Source organism: Mustela nivalis, assembly GCF_964662115.1.
Source record: "Mustela nivalis genome assembly, chromosome: 4".
Classification (NCBI taxonomy): Eukaryota; Metazoa; Chordata; class Mammalia; order Carnivora; family Mustelidae; genus Mustela; species Mustela nivalis.
In genome coordinates this window covers 65738935-65762762 of record NC_139023.1, presented here as the reverse complement: position 1 = coordinate 65762762, position 23828 = coordinate 65738935, and the positions used below count along the sequence as shown (strand labels likewise).

General features: G+C 56.8%; 1 protein-coding gene and 1 pseudogene across 2 annotated transcripts; one reads left to right on the top strand and one right to left on the bottom strand.

Annotated features, from left to right (window-relative positions):
* The first annotated feature begins 1547 nt into the window (after positions 1–1547).
* On the top strand, positions 1548–13508 carry MSANTD1 (Myb/SANT DNA binding domain containing 1). Its single transcript, XM_082727053.1, has 4 exons — positions 1548–1964; positions 5082–5346; positions 8882–9157; positions 11525–13508. Exons 1-4 carry the CDS (start codon positions 1949–1951, stop codon positions 11763–11765), a joined length of 798 nt encoding a protein of 265 aa, XP_082583179.1. The 5' UTR covers positions 1548–1948; the 3' UTR covers positions 11766–13508.
* Positions 13509–22689: 9181 nt separating this feature from the next.
* Positions 22690–23564, bottom strand: LOC309863664 (gamma-aminobutyric acid receptor-associated protein pseudogene; annotated as a pseudogene). The gene has a single exon. The product of its transcript is annotated as a gamma-aminobutyric acid receptor-associated protein pseudogene (transcript).
* Between the last annotated feature and the right edge of the window lie 264 nt (positions 23565–23828).

The window sequence follows — 23828 nt, the reverse complement described above, 5'->3', positions numbered from 1 at the left end:
CATGCTGCTGTGCGAAGCATGCTTGCTCCTGGAGAACCCCCGCCAGGGACGCTGGCCTGCGCCCGGGGTGAGGGAGCGGGCTGGGTGCGGGTTGGCCGGGTGTGTCCAAGAGGGCCCCACAGATGTGAGCCACTTGGGACGTTGCAATCTGGCCATCCCAGGGCCACGTGGCTTGGGCATTGTATCCGGCTCCATGTGTGTCCCACCCTACGGGGTCATCAGAGCTGGCGCAGGGCTGGAGCCCTCATGTGGTCTGGGACCTGGCCGCTGAGCTCTCCTCAGGGCCCTGTCGGCAACCAAGCTCCTGGCCTGCCTATTTGCACTTCGAAGTCTTCGCTTCGGAAGACCTCACAGGTCCCCAAAGTCTTGCCTACTCCCCTGAATGGGGAGCTGCACTTCTTAATTCTGGGTGGGCCCCTGCTCGGGAGCCGTGACAGTGGGTGTTGTAATCTTGGGGTGCAGCTGTCCTACCTCCAGCCTGCACTGACCACAACCCCAGGTGGCAGACTGATCTGGCAGGGTACTGTGTCTATGTTCACTCCTGTCCCGTGGGTTCCTGCCCGTCGGCAGTGTGGCCCCGCATCCTGCACCACAGTGGGTTCCACACAGGCAACTTAGTCCCTGCCCTCAGGGTGGCAGTGTGGCCAAATGCACAGATCTCCCCAGGCTCCGTGGCAGCCCCACACACTGCCTTGCCCTGCACTGGGACCATGCTGGAGCACTGGGCAGCAGGTGCTGGCTGCTCATTCCAGTGGCCTACACATTTGATGGGGCGACTTCAGCTCCCTAGATCTGACTGCTCAGTGATCCAGTTCCAAGGCCTCTGACAGGCCCTATGAGCTTCCAAGACTCTCTCCCCCTTCCTGGTCCAAGCACAGACAGCCAGACACTGCCTGGGGCACCTGAGCACACCTGGCCTACTGTTTTTTCCAGAAAGCAGGGTCCCAGAGCCTCTGGTTTGAGTGGCTTTGCTGTTGCCCACACCCCTGTAGCAGAGGCGCCCTCCTCTGAGCCTCTGGAACTCTGCCGGGCATGGTGGAAGCATCTGGCCTCGCTCCTCAGGCAGCCTGGTGGAATACAACACCGTGGGAGGAAGCATTCCACCTGGGCCACTGGGCGCAGATGTGGTCCTGCTTTGTGACATCCCCACGACTCCTCTTGGAAAGCCATGAGCACGTTTCCTGCAGTTTCCACTCATCTAGGCTTCAACAGCCCGGCCCCTGTCTGCCTGGATGGTACTTCCCCACCAGCCTCCCAGGCCAAGGGGCACTTGGGATGTGGGTGGGCCAAGGGGAGCCACTGGTGCAGGGTTGGGGCCTGCCCACCAAGGCAGAGGGCTGACAGGTAAGGGTCTGGGCCCCCCAGGGATGTAGGGAAAAGGGCAATGGTGCTAGCCTGGTGAGCTGGGCCTGCAGCACCCTGCCACCCCCACCACACACACAGCACACCCACACAGTGCTGGGCCGCAGCTTGGAGCTTCCTCCCACTGTGAGCTGGGCCATCTGAGGCAATCATTGCCCCCTTCCAGTGGGACAGCGCCCACCTTCTGGCCCTGCCCTCCAGGGCTCAACTCTGCCACCCCCATGCCACCCCCGCCCCCTACCATACTTCGCCACATTCCTTGAGCTTCCCTGCATTTGCCCAGGACGGTGTGTTTCCACTGCTGAACTCACCTGCCCACTGTGATGGGCTTGGCTTGTAGGTGTCTGCTCTTGGCAGGCGCCAGAGGCTTCTTGTGGGCACACCTGCTTCCTACCCTGGGCCTGCCTGACTGGGCCCCCAGCATGCGGAGTAACTCCTACCAAGCAACAGTTCACAGGGCCCACAGCCGTATGGCCACATGGGTGCCCTGGCTTCCCACTGAGGCTTGACCACCCTTCTTCCTGCAGGTGCTGCCGGATGCCCAGCCCCTGGCCCTCTGCTTCCCCATCCCTCAGAGACTGAGGCCATGCAGCTGTGCCAAGGTATGAAGCCCCTCCCAATACAGGACAGACAGCCCCCCCCCCCACCTAGCCAAGGCTGTGCTTGGAGGCCCACCTGAGCACTCCCCTCTTTGGGGGCTTCCAGTGCCCCCTGAAACCCGAAAAGACAGTTGGACTCCAGCCTCTTGCTGGGACCCCTCTGGACGCACTGGCTGGAGGGAAAGCAGGACACGCCAACCCCTCTTCAAGGGCCCCTGTTTGCTGGAGCGCTGAGCACAGTGATGCCTGTGTGCCGGCGGCTGCCCCTCAGCAGCAATGGGACCAGCTAGCCTGCAGGCTGGGGGCCTCGGGGCAACAGCTTCCTGACGTGGCTTCACTGTCTCCAGCCAGGCCAGCTTGCTCGTCTCTGTCCTCTTCAGTGCTCTTCTGGCCTCTCCCTTGGGCCCCCACCCCTATCTCAGGAGGTGCCTGGAGGCAGCCTCGCTCAGCCCTGGGAGCCATGGGGGAAGGCCTTCGAGGGAGGTAGCGCTGAAAGCCTTTGCCTGAGCACTGGGGGCTTCCTGGAGGGTTCAGCAGCCCTGAGCCTTCCTGGGGGATGCTGCCTGGGCAGGTAGCTGTGTCCCTGTGACCCCAGGTGACCCCGGCGGCCCGGAGAGGAAGAAGCTCCTACAGGGAGTTGATGGCAGGGCTAGGCCTTGAACCAAGAACCCGCTGAAGGTGGGGCAGAGGCTCCTCTGTGCCTACACACGTGCCCCTGCCCTCGCCCAATGCACTTCCAGTTCTGACCCAGCCTGGACACCTCCTGCCCTTCTACCTGACAGTTCCCCATTCCAACCTCAGCTCTCAGGTGCGTGGCCAGGTCTGAGGAGGACTTCTGTTAACCGTGGTAATGCCTGGACTTCAGGAGTCCCTCCCCCCCGGTTCAGGCCACCGCCAGAACCCCACAAATGCCAAGCAGCCTCATTGATGGCCCATGGATGCCAGAGCCTGGCTGGGCGCCTATGCCTGAGGGATGGGGCTGGGGCCTGTCCAGCAGATGCGGCAGGCCCCTGCACATAAGCCACTGGGGTTTTACCTTTTAATTTTGAATGTTGGTGCCTTTAGGTGGCGCTTTTTCTCCATAATCCCCATGGGTTCTGTGGCCTTGGTCTCCTGCCTTGGGGGACCCCAGAGAGCACCTCAGCCCACCCCCTGCCTGGCTTTCAAGCCCACATTTACTCCCACCCCCCACACACACACTTCTCCAGGGATGGTCACACTGTCTCCCTGCCGGCTCCCCTTTGTGCTCCTGCAAGTGGGCCTTGCTGCCGATGTGAGCCTGGTTCTTTCCCTCAGCACCCTCTGCCTTCCTGGTGAGCCAGGTCCCCGGTGAGCACCCCTGTGTTGCCATGCAGAGCTCACTTTTGTCCTGCAGTGTGCCCTCCCAGCCCCGCTGATGCTGGCAATCTGTGGCCCCGGCCCTCAAGACATCAGGATGAGCCTTTGTCAAGCCCTGGTGGAGACCTGCTGAGGGATGGTGAGGGTCCCATGGCCAAGGACCCCAGCCATGGCCAGTAGCCACCTTATCAGCACTGGGGGGCCTCCCAGGAGACCCCAGGAAATGCTGGGGAAATTGGCCAGGCACACAGCAGTTTGCACTGGCTATGTCCTGTGTGCCTTGCCCAGGACCATGGGCACATAGGAAGGGTAACAGGTGTTTTTTACTTGGAGCCTGCCAGCCTGGGCTCCTTCAAGAGACAACACAGTAAGGGGTCAGACGCAGTTCCAAGCCAGCCCCTTACCCACAGGCTGACTTCACCTCTCCACCCCTTGGGCTTTTCATGGGTAAAATGGGGATAACCATGAGGATCAAAGTGGGAGATATTATCTATAGCTCTTAAAACAGTGCCCAGGATCCAGAGAATACTCAAATTATTATGTTCTCACTTTTGCAAGTATTCTTAATCCAGGATCACACAGCTAGAGTAGAAAATAAAATGGCCTGGCTTGATGTAGATCCAATTGTCATGAGGGAAAAAGGGAAGAAAGACCAAAACCAAGTAGGAAGACTACAGAGAGGAGGTGATGTCAGAATAGGGCTTTGAAGAATGAGTAGGAGTTTGCCAGTAAGTCCAAAAGCCAAGTCTAGGTGATCTCTTGGGAAGGGAAGGGCTACCTGAGATTGGTCCCTTTGTTTGCTCATGTAGTTAGTTACCCAGAAAGACTTTAGCAAACCCTTTTCCGTGAGGTACTGCGGCTGCAAGGAGCACGCCACCCACTGGGCAGAAGCAGGTCAAGAGCAGATGGCGCTGAGCAGGATGAGGTTAGGGCTGTGCTGGAGCTGCCCAGGATGGGACGGACAGATAGACACAGCCACCTGCTGCCTACCACTCCCTGGCCTTGAGAACTGCCCTGACTTCTCTGCTCACCCCACATCACCAGTCCCACCTTCACGGAGGGAGACAGGCCATCCTGCCTGGGCTGGCCTTGGTGCATTTCCCATAATGAAGTGGGAGCGCATTGGTCAGGGGCACGCTGGGTGTGGAGCATGTTGTAGGTAGGCGAGGGTCAGTGTGTGTGTGTGTGTGTGTGTGTGTGTGTGTGTTGCCGCGGGTCCCCAGTGGCTTCTGCTCCTCTATGTCTCCCCTAGGCATCCGCCTTGCTGCCCATCCTCCTCTCCGTCTCTGCATCTCCCTCTTCATTTGCCCCGGGCCCTCATTTTGTCCCTCCCTGACTCCCCCCATCGTAGGCCCTTCCTGGGTCCCTGGCCTGTGTGAGTGGGGCAGGGCGGGGCGGGGGGCCGTGGCCTAGTCCCCAGTCCCCGAGTCCAGGGAGCCCACTGCACGCCAGGCTCCCGACGGGCCGGGCTGGGAGGCGGGGCCGGCGCCGGGCAGCCCGATTTGGGTCTGGCCCGCTTGCTGCAATATTGATGGCCCGTCAGGGCAGCCCTGATTCCTGCGCTTTCAGTTAAAAGGTTTCTGTTGTTGTAGCTTATGCAGTTGCTCTGTTGCTATGGAAACGTGACATCAAAATGACGTTTCCCGTTTAAAAGCTTTTAACTAAATTCCTGCCTGTCAGATGTAGGCCCCATTTTGAGAGCCGAGCTGCCTTCCAGGAGTGGGGCTCCCGCCCTGGTGTGCAGGCCACGGGCCGCCTGAGTGCCCTCTTTTAACCCCGCAGGTGCCTCCAGCATGGCGGCGGCTGAAGTACCAGGCTACCTGGTATCCCCGCAGACGGAGAAGCACCGGCGCGCCCGCAACTGGACGGACGCCGAGATGCGCGGCCTCATGCTCGTCTGGGAGGAGTTCTTCGAGGAGCTGAAGCAGACCAAGCGCAACGCCAAGGTGTATGAGAAGATGGCCAGCAAGCTGCTGGAGATGACGGGGGAGCGCCGGCTGGGCGAGGAGATCAAGATCAAAATCACCAACATGACCTTCCAGTACAGGTGGGCTCTAAGCGCCGCGTGCCTGCACGCCCCGCGCCCCGTGCCCCAGCCCCGCACTGGCCCAGCCCTGGCCCCGCATCAGCGGGCTGCCACCGGCCCCTCGGAGCTGAGTCAGGAAGGCCCTGTGTGGGCAGAGCCTGGCCGCAACACGGGGCCTGCATGAACTGCTGCCTTCTGTCGCCGAGGTGGGGAAGCTGAGGCCCAGTAAGATGGGCCGTTGCCTGGCGGCACCCCACCCGAGGCCCCTGCCCAAGCCACCCACAGGCAGTTCCCACTTGGTGAGAGTGCATGCTGGTCGCCCAGGCATGGCTCGGCTAAGCAGGGAAACTGAGGCCAGGGGCGAGAAGGAGGCTCCACTCCCAGGCCTGTAGATCTCGCCTGGTGCTCACACTCTGTCCTTTCCAGCAGCCACCAAGCCCAGCTGTGAGCACAGCCAGCATGGTCCATGAGTGGTGAGCCAGGTGTGTTGTTGGGCTGATGCTGGGGTACCCAGCAGGCCCCCACTCGTGGAAAGGGCCTTTTTTGTGGAAAGAAGCCATGGGGATCCAGGCCTGGCCCCACATCTTCCTCTACCCTTCCTGCTGTGGCCACCTTGCCCTGGCAGTCTGAGGGAGCCTGCTGGGTTGGGGCTGTGGACAGGGTTCCCAGGTGGGTGCACTCTGGCACCCCGTGGGGAGACAGCCCCGGGGCCACAGGCCCAGCACCTCAGGGGTGGGGGTGGGATCCAGGCCTGTCTGCAGACAGTCACTGTGTGCAGAGGGTCCTGGGCATGGCCAGGGTCACAGGTGTGGACTGGGTCATGGCCGTGGCAAGGGTCATGGGCAGGGCTAGGGTTGTGGTCAGGCCAGGGTCCTACTGGGGGAAAGGTTGCCCCAGAGCTAGGGGCTGTGAGGGGAACTAGCAGCAGAGAGAGTGGGGGGGGGGGTCTTAGGACATACTGGCAGAGGTAGACCTGTCAGTGTCCCTGAGAGGGGTGCTGTCCCCGGAGCACATGCAGGTACCCAGCAGCTCCCAGCTCCAGTGTCCTCCTGCTGCTCCTAGGGACTGCTGTGAGCAGAGGGCAGAGGCGTTGTCAGGGCTGGGTGTAGACAGGGCCTGCAGGCTTGCCCTGGGCACCTTGAGGGGATCTGCCCTACCAACAGTAGACAGGGGGCCACCCTTTGCCCCTCCTGGCCTGCAACTCCCAGCCCGTCTGGGGCCTGGGATGCATGCAGAGGCTTCCCAGGGCCTCTGACGTCCAGTTACCCATTTTCAGTTGTTAACTTTTCATGGCCCTTGAAGGAGTAGTTCCAGAATGTGGACCTGCCGGAAGGCCCATCTCCACCTGCAGCCCCAGCTCCCAGGCAGGCCCAGGGGCCAGAAATGAGGCAGCCATAAGGGCCTGAAGGCCTCAGTCACAACATAAACAATGTTGAGTTCCAGCTACCAGCTTGAGGGCTGAGTTGTCCGTAGACATGTGTGTCCCCATCCCCCCCTCCTCCATGCACACGACGCACCCCTCTATGCCTCGTGGGGGGGGGGTTGCCCATCTGACTCACAAATTCATGGGCTCTGATTGGTGTCTGGCCGAGTTATTAATTATTTATCCTGAGAGCCTTCTGCAGAGTCCCAGGGGAGGTGTTGTATTCCATTCCTGGAGGTGGGGGCTGTGGGCCAAGGAGGCCATAGGAGAGGAGGAGGGTGCAGCAGAGCTGGGGCCTGGGCCCTCTAGTGGGGCTCCATTCCAGATGCTGCTGGGGGTAAGGGCTCCATTCCAGATGCTGTTGGGGGTAAGGGGCTTCCCATTCCCTGAGGGGGAAACTGAGGCCTAGAGCGGAGGAGGGACTTGCCCAAGCCTTTATCAGGCTGATGCTTTCATTGATTGACTAGTTCTTTATCTCCTTCCTCCCATCCACACCCAGAAAGCCACCCACAGCAGTCTTTTCTTATTTTTTCACTGTAGCTCTTTACATATTAAGGTTGTCAAGGTAAGGAAGCCTGAGTAGCTGCATACCTTGGAGGATGGTTCCTTGGAATACCTTTCCGGATTCTTCTGTGTCAGAGGCAGGCCTTCCTTCATTTCTCCAAGGAGTAGCCTGGCCCATGGTCAGAACAAGCACAGGGGGGCCTCCGGAGGGGCTGGAGGGGAGCCTAGGCAGAGGCTGGATGTGGACCCCAGGCACAGTCCTTTACTTCCTGCACCTGGAATCTGTGTAGGCCTCCAGGGTGATGGGTGGTCCTGGGGTCAGGAGACAAAGCAGCCATGCCTTTCCCTCTGTGGCCTGTGCCTGGCTTTCTGCTGAGGACATTCTGCTCAGTGGATGCTGTTCCTAAGGCCACCTCCTGCCGTGGCTGGCCTTGCTTACTGCCCTGAGCCACAGACCCCCATGCTGTCCAGGTGGGTCCATTTGCTGAATGGTCAGCTCAGTATTTCCAGTGACCAGTGTGACCAGGGGCCCATGCTGGCAGGAACCCCACATCAGGAGGCAGGAGCCATCCGGCCACAAGGGTTTCTGTAGCTTGAGGGCCTCCCTACTTGGGAGGGCCACAGACTAATGTTGGGTCAGATGGGGCAGACAACAACTCCCCCACCCCCAAATTGTGGCCTCCTTCCAGGCCTGGCCAGGGCCGCCCAGGTCTCCTGTAGTTGGGTCTCCCTTCCCTGAGCTCCCAGAATTCAGCCAAGGCGCAGGGACTTACAAGGTCTGTCTGCAGGGAAGAGCAGGATGCAGGGCTGGGTGGGTGCCCAGCTCACAATAGGCAGAGCTGTGCTGTGCATACCCTTGGCCCCTGAGTCTAAGTAGGAATGGGGGATGCCAGGCCCAGCCCTGCTGCCTCCTGGTACTTTCAGTCAGGAATGTTATCTAGTCGATTTGCTATTTGCCAGAACTGGGCAATGTCTTATTAAATTCTTGTGAAAACCTTGTGAGGAGTTTACTCTGCTCATGCCCATTTTACTAATGTGAAAATGGAGGCTCAGAGAGGTTAATGAACCTGTCTAAGGTCACACAGCAAAGTGGTGGAGATGAGCCACAGCTCAGGTCTGTTGGACACTGAAGCCTGCATTCTTTACTCTGTGGATCTCGCTTCTCAGGCATTCTCTTTAGAAAAACACACTCCTTCTATCATGTCTTACATTTGCTTTATATGATAGTTATCACAAGATTTTATTCCTGTGTTTGAATGATGTATTTTATTATTGCTGGTTAACTTAAAAGCAGGATTTGTTCCTTGTAGGGAGTTGAGAAATTACAGACCAGCAAGGACAGAAACAGTACAGCACAGCCCTGGGCCCTGGCGCTCACAGACGACCTTACTCATGTTTGGGGTGCGTGAGTCTAGTGCCCACCATGGGATAGGTCCCCAGCCTGACTTCTTTCCCTGTCTCATGTCACCTTGGCCCTGGAGCCTGGCCAGTTTTTCTGGGGAGGCTGTCTGGCCAAGAGTGGTTCCCTGGGGACCCAGTGCCCCCAAGCACCCCTCAGCCGAGGGCCAGGTGGAACAGGCCGGGAGCAGCTCCGTTTCTCACCCTTGGCTCTTGTGTCTCTCGTTTCAGGAAATTAAAATGCATGACAGATAGCGAGTCCGTCCCGCCCGACTGGCCCTATTACCTAGCCATTGATAGGATTCTGGCCAAAGTCCCTGAGTCCTGTGATGGCAAACTGCCGGATGGCCAGCAGCCGGGGCCCTCCACATCCCAGACCGAGGCGTCCCTGTCGCCGTCTGCTAAGTCCACCCCTCTGTACTTACCGTATAACCAGTGCTCCTACGAAGGCCGCTTCCAAGACGATCGCTCCGACAGCTCCTCCAGCTTACTGTCCCTTAAGTTCAGGTAGTGTGTGTCTTCCTTCCCTGCCTCCACCTCCAGCAGGGCCAGGAGCCCGGCGGCCAGAGAGGGGGCTGGGAGAGGAGAGGGGCGGCGGCTCTGGGGCGGTGGCATCCTCTGCCATCCCTGGCTGGCTGCCAAGGCCTAGGTGGTATGCAAGGGCGCCCAGGGCAGGGAGGCCGCAGATGGGGGGCCTCAGACAGGGGGCCCTCAGACGGGGAGCCTTAGATGGGGGTGCCACAGATGGGGGGCCTCAGACGGGGGACCTCAGGGGGTGCCTCAGAGGGGGGACCTCAGATAGGGGACCTCAGATGAGGGCCACAGATGGGGGTGCTGCAGATAGGGGGCCTCAGACAGGGGGCCTCAGATGGGGAGCCTTAGATGGGGGTGCCACAGATGGGGGGCCTCAGACGGGGGACCTCAGGGGGTGCCTCAGAGGGGGGGCCTCAGATAGGGGACCTCAGATGAGGGCCACAGATGTGGTGCTGCAGATAGGGGGCCTTAGACAGGGGGCCTCAGACGGGGGACCTCAGATGGGGGCCTCAGATGGGGGCCTTCAAACGGGGGCCACAGATGGGGGTACTGCAACGGAGTGCCACAGATGGGGCACCTCAGAAGGAGGCCTCAGACGGGGGGGCCTCAGAATGGGGGCCACAGACGGGGGGCCTCAGGTGGGGGCCCTCAGATGGGGAGCCTCAGACGGAGGGCCTCAGACAGGGAGCCTCAGATGGGGAGGAGCTCAGACGGCGGACTTCAGACGGGTGGGGGGGGGTGCTCAGCTGGGGGGCCTTAGACGGGGGGGGGGGGGGGGGGGGAGCTCAGACAGGGGCCTCCAATGGGAGGCCTCAGAGTGGGGAAGCTCAGATGGGGGCGCTGCAGACAGGGGGCGTCAGACGGGGAAGCCTCAAAGAAGGAGGTTTTGGACAGGCTGGTCAGACTGGGAGGCAGGAGATGCTGAAGTTCAGGCTGTCATGTCCATAGTCCGGGTTTGTCTCCTGGCTCCTTCACTTTCTAGCTGTGTGGAAAGTCCTTGACCTCTCTGGGCCTCAGTCTCCTTCTGTAAAATGGGGATAAATCAGCACTTAGTCTGAGGATGGCTGGGAGTGTCACGAGAGAGAAGGGTGGGGTTTGGCACACGGAGGAAGACCAAGTGCTCCCCCACCAGCCCCCCAGTTTCTGGCTCCTGGGCTCCCCGTCACCCCCAGCAGACCCTGACCTGGGGTCTTCCTCCTTCCTGCCCTGGCAAGGCTGGCTGGGAGGGGAATTGGGCTAAGCCCCTAGAACATGCTCCTCAGCTGAGACCAGTGGGCATACCTGTCCCCTCTGCTGTCCTTCATAAACATCCTGCTTGGCCAGCACCAGCCGCATGAACCTGCCCTCGGGAGGCCCACAGACAGGTGCATAGGAAGCATCGCTCCGGGGTGTGGAGGCCTGGGGAACCAGAGGGGCATTTGGGGCCTGCTTTCAGGGGTGACTAGGAGTTGGCTGGTTGGGGAAGAGAAGGCACAGAGCAGATTTGAGTGTGGCCCTGTTTCTTCCTCAGCCATGGGCTGTAGGTCTGTCAGATGGGGGTGAGATGAGGAGGGTCTTGGGGAGTGTGAAATCTGGGGCTGCCACTCCTTTTGTCTGGCACCCCTTCCTTGCAGTGGGTTTCTCAGCAAAGACCCCAAACAAAAATGCCTTTGTGATGGCCAGATGGAATCAGCTGGAAACTTGAGGGTTATGGCTAGGTGTTTCCATGGGCTGACCCAATTCCCAGATCCACAGCTGCCCCTAGGCACCACACCAGGGCTGGGGCAAGGGAGCTGCTGTCCTGCCTCTGAGGTTGGCTGGGGCGCTGCTCTGCTTCAAAGCACAGGGCCCAGAGAAGGGGACTGGCCAAAGCCTTGGGGGGTCTGGTGGGAGGTGGCTCGTTAGACCGGGGTGCTCATTGACCCCCATCAGAGAGCACAGGGCCCAGCTACAGCACCCGCTGCCTTCACCTCCCTGGAACCACCAGAGGTTCCAGTCCCCATGGGAGAAGCCACAGCACCCCTGTCTACCCAGTCCTTCTCATCTCTCCCCTGGTGTGGCCACTGCCCTCCCTTCCACCGAGCCCCACACCAGGCCCGTGCCCCCCCAACCCGGTCTGTGGGTTTGGGGCTGCTCCTGTGGCAAGGTGTGCCCTGTCCAGCCGGGCTATGGGGGTTTGGATGGCCCTGGGACCCAGGTCACTGGACTGCCTTGGGTCCCACAGGGTGGCGGTGCGCACAGTCCCTCCTCGCCGGCTGCCCGGGGCCACCACGGGGTAGGGGTGGGGCGGTGCTGGGCACGTCAGACAGGCGGAGCCATGAGCCTGCGGCCCGCCATCCCCACGCGGCACTGTCCTTCCAGGTCGGATGAGCGGCCCGTGAAGAAGCGCAAGGTGCAGAGCAGCCACTTGCAGAAGAAGAAGCTGCGGCTGCTGGAGGCCATGCTGGAGGAGCAGCGGAGGCTGAGCCGAGCCGTGGAGGAGACGTGCCGCGAGGTGCGCCGCGTGCTGGACCAGCAGAACCTGCTGCAGGTGCAGAGCCTCCAGCTGCAGGAGCGCATGATGAGCCTGCTGGAGAAGATGATCGCTAAGTCCAGCGCATAGGGCCGGTGACACCGTGTGGGCCAGCTGTGCCAGGCCGGGGCCCGGGGTCGGAACGGACGGCCTTCCGCTCGCCCTGGGCTGCTCTGGGGAAGGGAGGCCGCGACTGCCAGTCTCACTCCAGCCGGGTACTTCAGAAGAACTCCTGGCGTCTGTCCTCCAACACCGTCACCATCAGTGGTACTTGCAATGGCTTTTGATACTCGCTGTGTGATTTCTTGTGACTCCCTGGAAGCAGAACTCACGTTCTCAGCTCACAGGTTGATCAGTTCCAAACACGAACATCAACAGGGACAGGCCGGTGACAGCTTCAGGCCTGGAGCAGAAACCCTCCTGTAGGGGAGACAGCGGTCTCGTCTGACCCTGGGCCGAAGCCCAGAGAGCCCGCTGCCCTCACCTCGGAGCGCTGGGTCCTCCGAAGGCCTCCCCATGAGGACACTAACAGAACAAGGCCAGGTGCCCATGTTTCAGTTCTCTGGGCCCAGGGAGGTGGCACCGATGAGACAGAGACTTGGCCTCATGCACTCACACTCTGGTTGGGGAGGCAGCTGAGCAAGGAGGGCAAAGTCATGATAGCAGGCTGTGGTCGGCGCCACATGAGGAGGGAAGAGCAGGGACGAGAAGGGACAAGCTCACCTCCCCGCCTCTATTCTGTCACCAGGAGGAAAACCTTTCCAGACTATTTTCTGCTGGCTTCCTCCTAAGTCTTGTTGGCCACTGGGGCTTTGGTTTCCCAACTGCCAGGGATGCAGGGCTCCCTGCCTGGGACTGGCATATTGCTGCCCACACAGCAGGGTTCTGAAATGACCGGGCTGGTGACTTGGTTTGACTTACGATCCAGGAAAGCGCCTTCCGGGTGAAGGCAGATGTCCTGCCAGGAGTCCTTCCCAGCCATCCTGGTGTGATAGCAGCCAGCTCATCTGATGCTGCTGTGGTTGCCCAGGGGGTATGAGGCCACCCCAGGCCTGGCTGCGGTGGGCAAGAGACTAGGCAGCCATGGAGCCCAGAGGGGCCAGATGCCCCCCAGCTCGGCCACCTTGGGGATCCCCATGGCACACACACCAGGGACTCCAGCCACACTTCTTTGGGACCAAAGGCAGTAGTGCAGTGAAGGTGTGACCAGTGGTTCTGCTGAAGTGTGAACTTGTCAATTTCTGCCAAAATAGCCAGTGTCCCACCAAGGCCAGTCTTGGCTAGCAGCGCATCTGTGAACCTGTGCTGGGGAGGTAGGCACAGGACAAGCCTCAGCAACCGCTGCAACGGAGACCTCAGGGGCATCGTGTGCTGCCGACACGAGCTGAGGGCTGGTTTCAGGCTGTGCCTGAGCATCACCTAGGTGGCAACAGACTGCGGCTGTGCATGACCGTCCTGGAGCTCCTGGGGCCGTGGCCGTGGCCATGGTGTACCAGTGTTCCCATAGCTGCGGAAGGCTGCGGGCACATATGTTATGTAGCATTTCTGCCTTTGTACTTAGGGGTCATTTGCACTGTTTTATTTTCCCAGCTGTCTCACTGAGCATGGAGTCCATGCTCACTCTCTCCATGTCTCGCTGAATTGGTGCTGCCACATGCTCCATTGGGCTGGAGCAGGGCAGGCGCAATCTGGCGGAGGTCAGTAGTGCAACTGCCCACGTTTCTCCCTCCATAAACTGTATCTGTCGCGAGTCTCTGATTTCTTCTGTAGTTACAGAAGGATGTTGTGTGGGGGGGATGTGGCCATATTGGTAAACGCTAAGCTATTTGATAAGATCCAGCAAGACCGTCTGTTAATACCAAAAACTGAAATCAGGAACCAGACAAACATGCACCCTTTCACCTTTATTATTATTTAACGTTGGCATTTTTAGCTAATGCATTAAGACAAACAAAAAAAAAGCGGGATAAAAGAAATGAAAATTACCTTTATTTTCAGATGATATTTTTCTATTCCCAGAAAGCAGATACACAAGAGATCAAGAGCTCTTTAAACCACCCTGAACATGTGGATTATGAGAACGGAATATTCTGCTCATAGTCATGCTTGAGAACTGCAGGGAATCTATGAACAGGTTTAACCAGAACGGTCCAGGATCGACACAAAGGAAACTGTGGTTTTACCGTAAAATCTAAAACAATTCCTGAGCGTGTGTGGAAACCACATACCTCTAAATGCTCCCAAGTAGTGTCATCATTTTATTAATGTAATTCCAACAATATTCTCAGTAACATTGTGGGGTTTTGTTTTAAAATGGAAGAAAGCGTTTTGTTTTGTTTTTTAAAGTGGGCCCCACACTCAGGGCAGAGCCCGACATGGGGCTTGAACTCACGACCCTTGAGATCATAACCTGAGCTGAGATCACAAGTCAGGTGCTTCACCGACTGAGCTGCCCCAGCAAGCCCTGAAGAAAGTATTTGTAAGTTCATATGAAAAAAGAATGGGGCAAAGAGTCTGAGGCCAAAGGATGGAAAGAGACCACCCAACCTCATGTAGCATCGGGAAGGCTGTGCTGTCTGTCTGAACCAGAAAAATGTCAAGAGACAGGAGCCCAGATGCTGCGAGGAATGATGGGCCCTGTCGTGAGTGGACGGGTGTGGGCCCCTCCCTCTGGGGGGAGACTGAAGATGTCACCACTTGTGTTCCTGTGTACCCTCACAACCAACACTGACGCCCAACAGACGACTGTATGAGAAATTAAACCTAAGACTTAAAAATTATACTCATTTCAAAATAACAATAAGCCCATTATATGTTGACATCAACGACAACTGCATGAAAAGTACATTTTCTAAAACAAAAGGTTTTCGCAGGAAGAGGGGCGTTGTGTTACACGCCCCCCCAATCTCTGGCAGCAGGCTGCCCCCAGTGCTGCCCCGAGCAGCTCCCGATTCCGTGGGCCACAGGATGTGCAACCGTCCACAGAAGATCCCACGCCACATGGATAGGTATTTGGAAAAGAAAGGGATCTTTCGCTGACACCTGTGGGCCACTGTGCACACCCCTCCTGGAGGACTCCCCTGTCGTGCAGGCAGGTCGCCACGTGAACTCAGTCCATATGGTGCCCTGGGGAGCCCCGCCGTGCACTGGGCACATCATCCCATTGCACCGAGTCAGGCCCGTCTCTGTGCCCATGGCATGGCAGACCCCCACAGAAATGTGCTCTCATCACTCTCCTGGCTGCTAGCCAGCAGAGCTGTTGCTGGGGCAGGTGGTCAGGCGCGGGGCTGTGGGGGCAGCTCTTTTCCTTCTGATCTCAGTGCAAAAGCAGGAGTTTTGGCTCTGGTCACCACGACCACATGAGTTGTTCTCCCGGCGGGGACGACTGTCTGTTTCCAAGAGGCACCCAAGTCCCTTCAGGTGAAAAGCATGTTCCCGTGAAGAATGTGTCCTGCTGTCCAACAAGAGCTCCCTGGTGTCCAGCAGGAGTCCCCGCGCTGACCGACCCTGTGCTAGCTGCCTTCTCCAGGACTCCAAGCCCAGACACTCACACCACATGCAGGCCTAGCCCCTGTGCGTCTTGGGTGGGCCCAGTGGGACCCCACATGCCCCCCTCAGGTCATCTACCTACTTCCTGAAGATGTAACTAGACCAAAGCATGGTCCTATCCCCTGAATGGCTCTGGAGATGCCTTCCCTTCCAGGAGTGTGGTTTCCAGGCACATCTCGGCTTGGCTTCCGAAACACAGATGCGTCATTGAGAGCAATGGGGGACTCTCCAGCTCTGTCGATGGGGGACACCATTTGCAGCCACTGTCCCACACTGGAGCAGACCCACAGGCCCCGGGAACAGTGGTCCCCCACGGACCTCATAGGGCACTAGGTCACCATCACCGCTGTCTTCCCAGGCGATATCCCTGCTCCATGCCACTGCTGGTCTTCAGGGACCCCCCCACCCCCGCCACAATGTCCTGTTTATCCAGAGTGGTGACCCACCACCGGGTCAGGGCAGGGGAAGAGGAGGGAGCAGGTGCCGGGGCCCCAAGGTGAACCACGCATGTGTGTTGAAAGAGGAGGGAGGAGAGAATCCCGGAGATGCAGAGGTCATCTCCCCCGGAGCGCTGTGGGATTTCGGCAGCCTCCAGAGCCACGGCCACTCCCTGCGACAAGGGTGAGGGCGTGCTGGCCTCTGTGGGCCGGGCAGCCACACGCACCTCATTGGACATCCTGTGGATGTTCTGACCACAGCTGCGAGTGGGCCGGGGCAGGAGAAGATGCTGGCTCACCCTCTTCAGGACAGGTGGAGGACACCCGTGTTTGGGAGCGGGCCATGCCGTCTTTGGCAGGTTACCGCTCTCCTTTTGGAAAACAGCCTTTGGTGCCAGGCTTTCTGGGCTCAGGCAACCAGGGATCTCTTGGTCTCCAGTGAGCCCTTCCTGGGTACCCTGGTGTGCATGGGTGACACGCTTGGGGAGTGGGCATGTGCATCTGTTTCCACACTGAGCCTCTGTGCCTGCCCTGATTAGGGTCACAGGCACCTTCCCCAGGGGCCATCCGTGGGGCCGCTCCCCTGCCAAGGGACAGATCCTTCTAGGCTCTTGGGAATGGCATGGTGGACATCTCTGTGTGAAATGTGCTCGCTAGCAGGTGTTCTTAAAACAGACAAGACAGGTCTAGGGGAACTCAAAGTTGACCAGGAAAGTCCCCACGTTATGCTCCCAGGTGAGGGAGGGGTCCAGTGTCACAGCACCGTCCGCGGACAAGGCTGGCCCTCCACTGCCGAATGGTTTTGGAATCCTGTTAAAAACAAGTTGCCCAGGGACCCCTGGCTGGATCAGTGGGTGGAGTGAATGGCTCTTGATCTCAGGGTTGTGAGTTCAAGCCCCACACTGAGTGGAGAGATTACTAAAAAATAAACTTTAAAAACCAACCGATAAATTGCCCCCAGATGTGTGTGTCTCCATCCACAGTCTGCCTTCTGTCTGTGAGCGATCATTTCTGTTCTTGTGTCAACATATAACTGTTGTAACTACGGTAAGTCTTGAAATCTGACATTGTCCATCTTTCAACCTTGTTACTTTTTTTACAAATTACTTGAATATTTTAAGTCCTTAGCATTTCCACATAAATTTTTTAAATATAGTAAACGACACACAGTGTAAAATCTACTGTTTTAATCAGTTCCGTGAACCAGCAAGTCTGTTCCCACGGTGGCAAGCACGCCTGCCCTCCACCCTCCCTGACTGACCTTGTGTCCCCAGGGAGCAGCATCCTGCCCTTCTCCACTCCTGGCCCTTGACACCTGGTACCTGACTTTCTGCCTCCAGGCTCTCAACTCTCCTAGGCCAGGCTGTCATGAGAGGGTCGCACATCTGGACGCATCCTCCATGTTCACCCGTGTGGCAGCAGGCTCACCAGCCTGCGTGCCCACCAGCGGAGCACGTGGCTCCCCTTTCCCCACATCCTCGCCAACACTGGTTCTTTCCACCCTTTCCGATGAGTGCTATCCTAATGGGATGAGGTTCTGCTTGGCATTTCCCTGATGTGAGTGCTGCTAAGTGTCTTTTCATGTTGGCCTCTGTGTGTCTTCTTTGGAAAAACATCTGTTCAGATCCTCTGCCTATTTTTTTTAATTTTTTCTTTTTCAAAAGGTTTTATTTATTTATTTGACAGACAGAGATCATAAGTAGGCAGAGAGGCTGGCAGAGAGAGAGGGGGAAGCAGGCTCCCTACTGAGACCCTAGGATCATGACCTGAGCCAAAGGCAGAGGCTTTAACCCACTGAGCCACCCAGGTGCCCCCTCTGCCCACTTTTTAATTAGCTTTTTTTTCTATGTGAGTTGTAACTAGCTCGTATATATTATGCAGTCAATTCCTGTGTTCAGGATCATAGGATCAGAAGGATAGGAATTGTCAAAATGCCTTCCCAAGATGCTGTCTGAACTATTGCAAACCCTAAAAAAGATGAAAACATACCAGTTCATGTCTGAACCAACCAAAGCCTTAATACCAACCTGATTTTTTATTTTGTTAACTTTTTTTTTAAAAGATTTTATTTATTTATTTGACAGAGAGATCAGGCAGAGTCGGCAGAGAGGCAGACAGAGAAAGGGGGAAGCAGGCTCCCCGCTGAGCAGAGAGCCCAATGCAGGGCTCGATCCCAGGACCCTGAGATCATGACCTGACCTGAGCCAAAGGCAGAGGCTCAACACTGAGCCACCCAGGCCCCCCAAAACTGACTCTTTAAAAAAAAAAAAAAAAAGAATAGCAAAATAAAGTGAAAGTCTAAATAAAATACAAGCAAACATAAGATACCACAACCAAGTAAGGCTTCTTTGAGAAAAGTGGGGGCCTTTGCAGTTGGAGAACCTCCAGCAGAATTACCAAATTCACCAAGTCGGTGTGGGGGACTCCATCAGACTGCAGCACGAAGATGGTCCCTTGAAAAGCCCCCAGCGTAACAGGACTTGCCGGGAAAGGGACACAGGTGACACTACCCCCTGCCCCCACCAGCAAACAGGTGAGAGCCACACCCAGTAGGACTGTCACTGTGGGTCAGCAGCAGCCAGGGACAAAATCATGGTGCAAATGTTGGAAAAGGAGAGGCAACGATTATCCATTTTTGCTCATGCTATGATCGTAACACCAGTAACAAACCCTACGAGGTTAATAAGAGAGAAGTATATAGAATTAGTACATAAGATTCCTTTTTTCTACATTATTAATAACTCGTTAGAAACAGGGAAACTCCCATTCATAACAACCAAAGCTATGAAGTGCTTATGGATCAATGGAAACAGAGAGGACTGTAATCAGAGTGAAGAATGAGGGACACTCGGACAAAAGGTGTGAGGCCGGATCCCTGGGGGAGGGGAAATCCTCCCGGGGTTGGGGGAGGACGCCCCTAGCTGGGGAGGATATCTAGGGAGGGGGAAGGATGTCCCTGGGGGGAGGGATGTCCCAGGGGGACTAAGATGTCCCTGGGGGTAGGACGTTTCTCTGGAGGATGTCCCTTGAGGAGGACGTTCCTGAAGGGGGAGATGTTCCTTGGGGGAGGACATCGCTGGGGAGGAGAGAATGTCTCTGGGTGGGGGAGGATGTCTCTAGCGGAAGTCTTGTCTGACACAGCACATTCTTTCCTGTCTCCCCACTTCGGCCTGCAGATGGCTTCCATTTTGTGCATCTCCTTGGACCCTTTCCTAAGACAAGACACTGTCTGGTTCATGAATCATTACGTGAAGCCAGTTAGATCTTCAAACGTACTCAGCTGAATTTCATTTTTTCGTAGATAAAACAGAGCACTCAGGGCCACGTGGACTTGCCTCGGGGAGAGACCAGTGTTGGTGGGGAAAGATCCAGAATGGGCCAACTCATCCAGCCTTAGGATTTGGCAGACGTAGGGGCCGAGACCTGCACACCCAATATTCAGGGATCTATAGTTGTCTGTGACTGGCAAGAAGACAGGGACAGTGGTCTTCTGATCTCCCACAAGGGTCTTCTCGGATGGATTAAAGATGTAAATGTTAAGAGCGGAAAACTTTTAGAAGAAATTCTGGAAGAACATGAACTTGGGATCAAGACCTTTCTGATGAGACAAACCATAAAAGGATAAGATGGCCTAATTTGATTAATAAAATTCCAAAATGGTATATGACAAAGAGCTTCAAAAACTCTTGAGATGTGCGATAGATGGTGGGGCCTCTAGGAGGCAGGACGGACAAAGGAGCTCATTCTTTGCAAGCCCGTGTGCAGGGGCTGCGGGCCTGGCCCAGCCAGCTGAGGCTGGGGGTGTGTGGGGGGGTGGCACAGGTGGGGAGGGGCATGGGAGGGGCAACCCTCACCCCATGCAGGGATGGGCTTCCTCCCCAGCCACCCGAGGCCACCTCTGCCCCCCAAGAGCAGGTAGGGCTGCCTCTGTCAGGGCCTGCCCTCTCTCTTCTGCAGCAGGCCCCTCAAAGGGCCCAAGGTAGATATCTGACACTGTGTGTTCTGGAATGTTCTATCCATGCTCTCTATGCTGGGAGCCATGTTTCCCAGGATCCTTCCCTGCACGGTTCCAGAATAGATGGGGTCCAAGATGAGCTCTTGGAAGTGGAAGTGGAAGTGGAAGTGGAAGTGGAAGTGAGGGAGACACCATGTAGCGCTAAAGTCTGCAGGTGGTTAGGGGCTGGGTGTCAGGGCAGGGATCAGAACTGGGGTTAGGCTGGGGGTCAGGGCTCTGAGTCAGGGCTGGGGGTGGTCAGGGTTGGAGTCAGGGCTCTGGGTCAGGGCTGGAATCAGGGCTGTGGGTCTCCTGGGCTGTGGGGTGGTTAGGGCTGGGCATCAAGGGTGTGATGTTAGGGGTTTCATTGTACGATCCTGCACCCAATTCTGATGTGTTTTCCCCCAGACATCATCAAACAAGTGTCTGACACCAACTGAGATCCCCCCCCAGTCTAACTCAGCCCTGACCTGCTCCTCCTGGAGTTGCCGTCAGGTCCCACAGGGAAGGGCTCCGTCCCATGAGACCGCCCCACAACTTCAGACCCCATAGTCACCCACATTCTGACCACCTACCCGCAGATCAAGGGGTCCCACAGCCCCCTCCTCAGGTTCGACTGTTGGCTGGAGAGGCTCGCGGAGCCCGGGTGAGGGTGTTGTGCGTGGGGTCACAGATTTGTGGTAAGAGGACGTTGCTCAGAGCCCCCAGATGGGAGAGAGGCTCCCCATGTAAGCACCCTCCCGCCCCTGCATGCCCGCGGTCAATGGCCCCGATGCTCACCCACATGCCCACCAGCCTGACGGATCCGATCCCAGGCCTTGCTCCTGGGCCTCAGTCTCTCCAGGCCCTGTGCCCTCAAGGCCTGGGGGTGGGGGCGTCTAGTGGAAGGTGGCCCGGGGCTCCTCCTGGAGCTTTGTGGTGCTCCCCCCAAGAATCATGGCAGCGTGGGAGGCGCCATGAAGCCCACGTACCTGCTGGCAGGGCAGGAGTGATGTGGGCATACTGGGAGGCAGCTGGGGTCCTGCTCAGGAGAGGTCAGGACCCAACAGGGGAAAAGGAGCAGGCGTTGTGCAGGACCTGATGGCCAATGCCCCCCACACCCTGTATACATGGAACCTGATGCAGAAGGGAGGCAGGAGAGCCACCGGGTGTGGGAGAGAGCCTTGGAGAAGCCAGGGATCTGGAGCCCCAGACTGGCTCTGCCCCTCCTCGGGAGAGGCCCATAGTCAGCCCTGCCCCTCCTGGGCTCTGTCCTTCTGGAGCTGGGGCTGGGCACAGAGGCCGTGTTCGGCAGCCAGCACCCCGCTGCCTTGTTGCAGGATGGGCAGAGGGCGGCACGCCCCCCCCCCTCCGTACAGGGAGCACTGTGGAGGCCTGCCCTGGGCTCCCAGACACACTGCCCTCCTGTTCAAGCTGTCGCCTCAGGTCCCTTCCCCAACATACCCTCGAGCCCGCCTCTCTCTGCAGCCTCCAGACACCCCCTGCATTGTTGTACCTGCCTGGGTTCCTCAACCCCCAGGGTCAGCGTCCAAATTAACCCCAGGTCTAGCCCATGCTTGTGGGGAGCACCACCCCTCAGTCCGGCTGTGGGGCTGAGAGCAGCCTGCCTGCTGCGGGGGCTCTGGTCCCCGGAGCCCAGAACATGGAAATTCAGATTCCAACCACGTGCCTGACCCCCCACCTCCCTCATTTTCAGACCACCCTTTGTCTTTTCCTATTCTGAGAACTTTCCAGAGACTTTTCAAGCTCTGCCTGGGAACAGTGCGGGGCCCCGGGTTGCCAGCTGCCGTCACCGGCAATCATCCTTAAAGCAAAGGGACAATTTTAATTTCACAATAATTGGAAATATCAACTGCAGCTCAAGCCGTCGAAACTCATAGAATTTTAATGGGCAGCTGGCTTAGGTTACAGCCAAGAATAGTAGCTCTGCGCCCAGCCTGCATCCATGAGCCTGGGGCAGCACTGGCCTCTGGGAGAAGTGGGGGTGGGGGGGTGGGCGGGGGACTGTCCCTGCTGAGCGTTCTGGTACCTGAGGGGAGGGGAATGAGACTCGGAGGCTGTGGGACTCCTCAGTCCTGTGGAGCAAGGGACTGCATATCCAGCGCATGTCCCCCTGGAGATGCAGCCTCCTTACTTGGGTCTGAGCTCTCCCGATGCCACACTCTTTGGGGGGCCAGAGCCCCCCCATCCCTGGCTCCCACAGCCTGTGCCCACAGAAGCCTTCCTTGGAGCGGGCTTGCACATCTGGAGTGCCCCACCACACCTCGAGGCCATGCTGACCTCCTGTCCTGTGTCAGAGGCACAGTCCCAAGTCTGAAAACAGCCCTTTGACACATTCTGTCTGGTTTTCAGTTTGTAGTGGACAGAGTGGCAAGTCTATCATCACTTCCCCCTGATCACCCAGTTACTCCGAGACTAGATACAAGACTTGACTTTCCCCCATTGAGTTTCTCTGAGGCCATTGTCAAAAATCAATTCACTGAACAAAAGAGGGTCTATTTCTAGACCCGGTTCCACTGGTCTGTACAGCTACGTTCCCCTCACAACTGTAGACTCTTTTCCTTTATAGAAAGTCTTGAGGTCAGCAAGTGCAAGTCTTCCAACTTTGTTCTTCTTTTCCAAAATTGCTTTGGTTATCACAGATCTCTTACTTTTGCATATAAGTTTTAAATCAGCATGTCAATTTGAACCGCCTCCTCAAAAACCTGCTAAAATTTTTATTGAGATGGCATTGAATCTATAGACCAACTTGAAGAGAATTGATGGGTTACCAACTAATATCAAGTCCTGCAATTATGAACATGTGATATGTCTTCCTTTGGCAAAGTCTAGTACATCCTCTGTTAAATTTATTCCTCAGTATATTATTTTTTTCAGTTGTTTGTTGATGTTTGTATCTGTAACCTACAACTCTTAAAACTCACTTATCAGTCCCATAGTTTCTTAAATAAATTCCTTAGTGTTTTCTAGGTTCGTAATCATGTTTTCTGTGAATCACGCCTTTACTTTACTCAATTTGTATGCCTTTTATTCCTTTTGTTTGTTTGTTTGTTTGTGGTTTTTTTTTGGTGGTTTCCTCTTTATTGATGTGCCTCCTACCTTCCCCCCACAATTTCAGTCCCTTCAATCTACCCCCAAAAAAGAAGGTAGTGAAAGGAAGGGAATGTTGGGGTTCTGAGCCCCTTGGGCAGTTAGAAAGGGAACAGAAACCAAAACAATCACTGGGTGGGGGTGACAGAGATTGACAACTGAGAAGTCTAAAGCAGAGTGGGAAAGCTGGTAAGAGAAAGGGGAGAGAGGAGATGTCAGAGAGGCCACCTCCCCCGGAGCCCTCCGGCTAAGAAGGGCTGGAGGAGAGCTTCAAACATTAGGAAGTGCAGGTCCTGAAGAAGGGAGGTGGTGGTTGAGCCCAGGGGAGGAGGAGGTCAGGGAAGGGGGGCCACCTCTTTGTAGAACGAGACCCCCCACCTCAGGGGCAGCAGCTTCGCAGACCGTAGACACTTTCATCACTGTAGGCGATGTACAGAAAGAAGTCGTCTCCGTGGTGCTCCTGGTATAGCTGACCCATTGTGGCACTGGTGGGTGGAATGACATTGTTGACAAAGAAAAACAAGGCATCCTCAGCTCGGAGATGAATTCACTTCTGGATCAAGAAGTAGAACTGACCAACTGTGAGATCAGAAGGCACCAGGTATTTCTTTTTGTCCAGGTCTCCTATCCGAGCTTTGAGAGCCTTTTCTACTATCACCGGAACCTGGTCCGGGTATTTCTTTCAGATCTTCTCGCCCTCAGAGCGGCGTTTCTCGAACGGATGCTCCTCTTTATACACGAACTTCATCCTCCTGGGAACCGGGCTGGACCGGGCTGGGCTGCGGGAACCCGGGGCGGGGGGGTGGCGGGACAGGGGGCGGCAGCCTCCTTTTTTTGTTTTGTTTTATTCCTCTGGCTAGGACCTCCAGTACCATGTCAAAAGAAGCTAGGAGAGCCCCATCATTGCCACGTTCTTGATCTTAGGGGAAAATACTCAGTTTTTTGCCATTGAGTAGAATGTTAACTGTAGGCTTTTCACAGACATAATCTATCAAATTGAGGAAGTTCCTATTTTTAGTTTGTTCATTTAGAAATTTTCATCATAAATGGGTGTTGAATTTTGACAAATGCTGCCTCGGCATT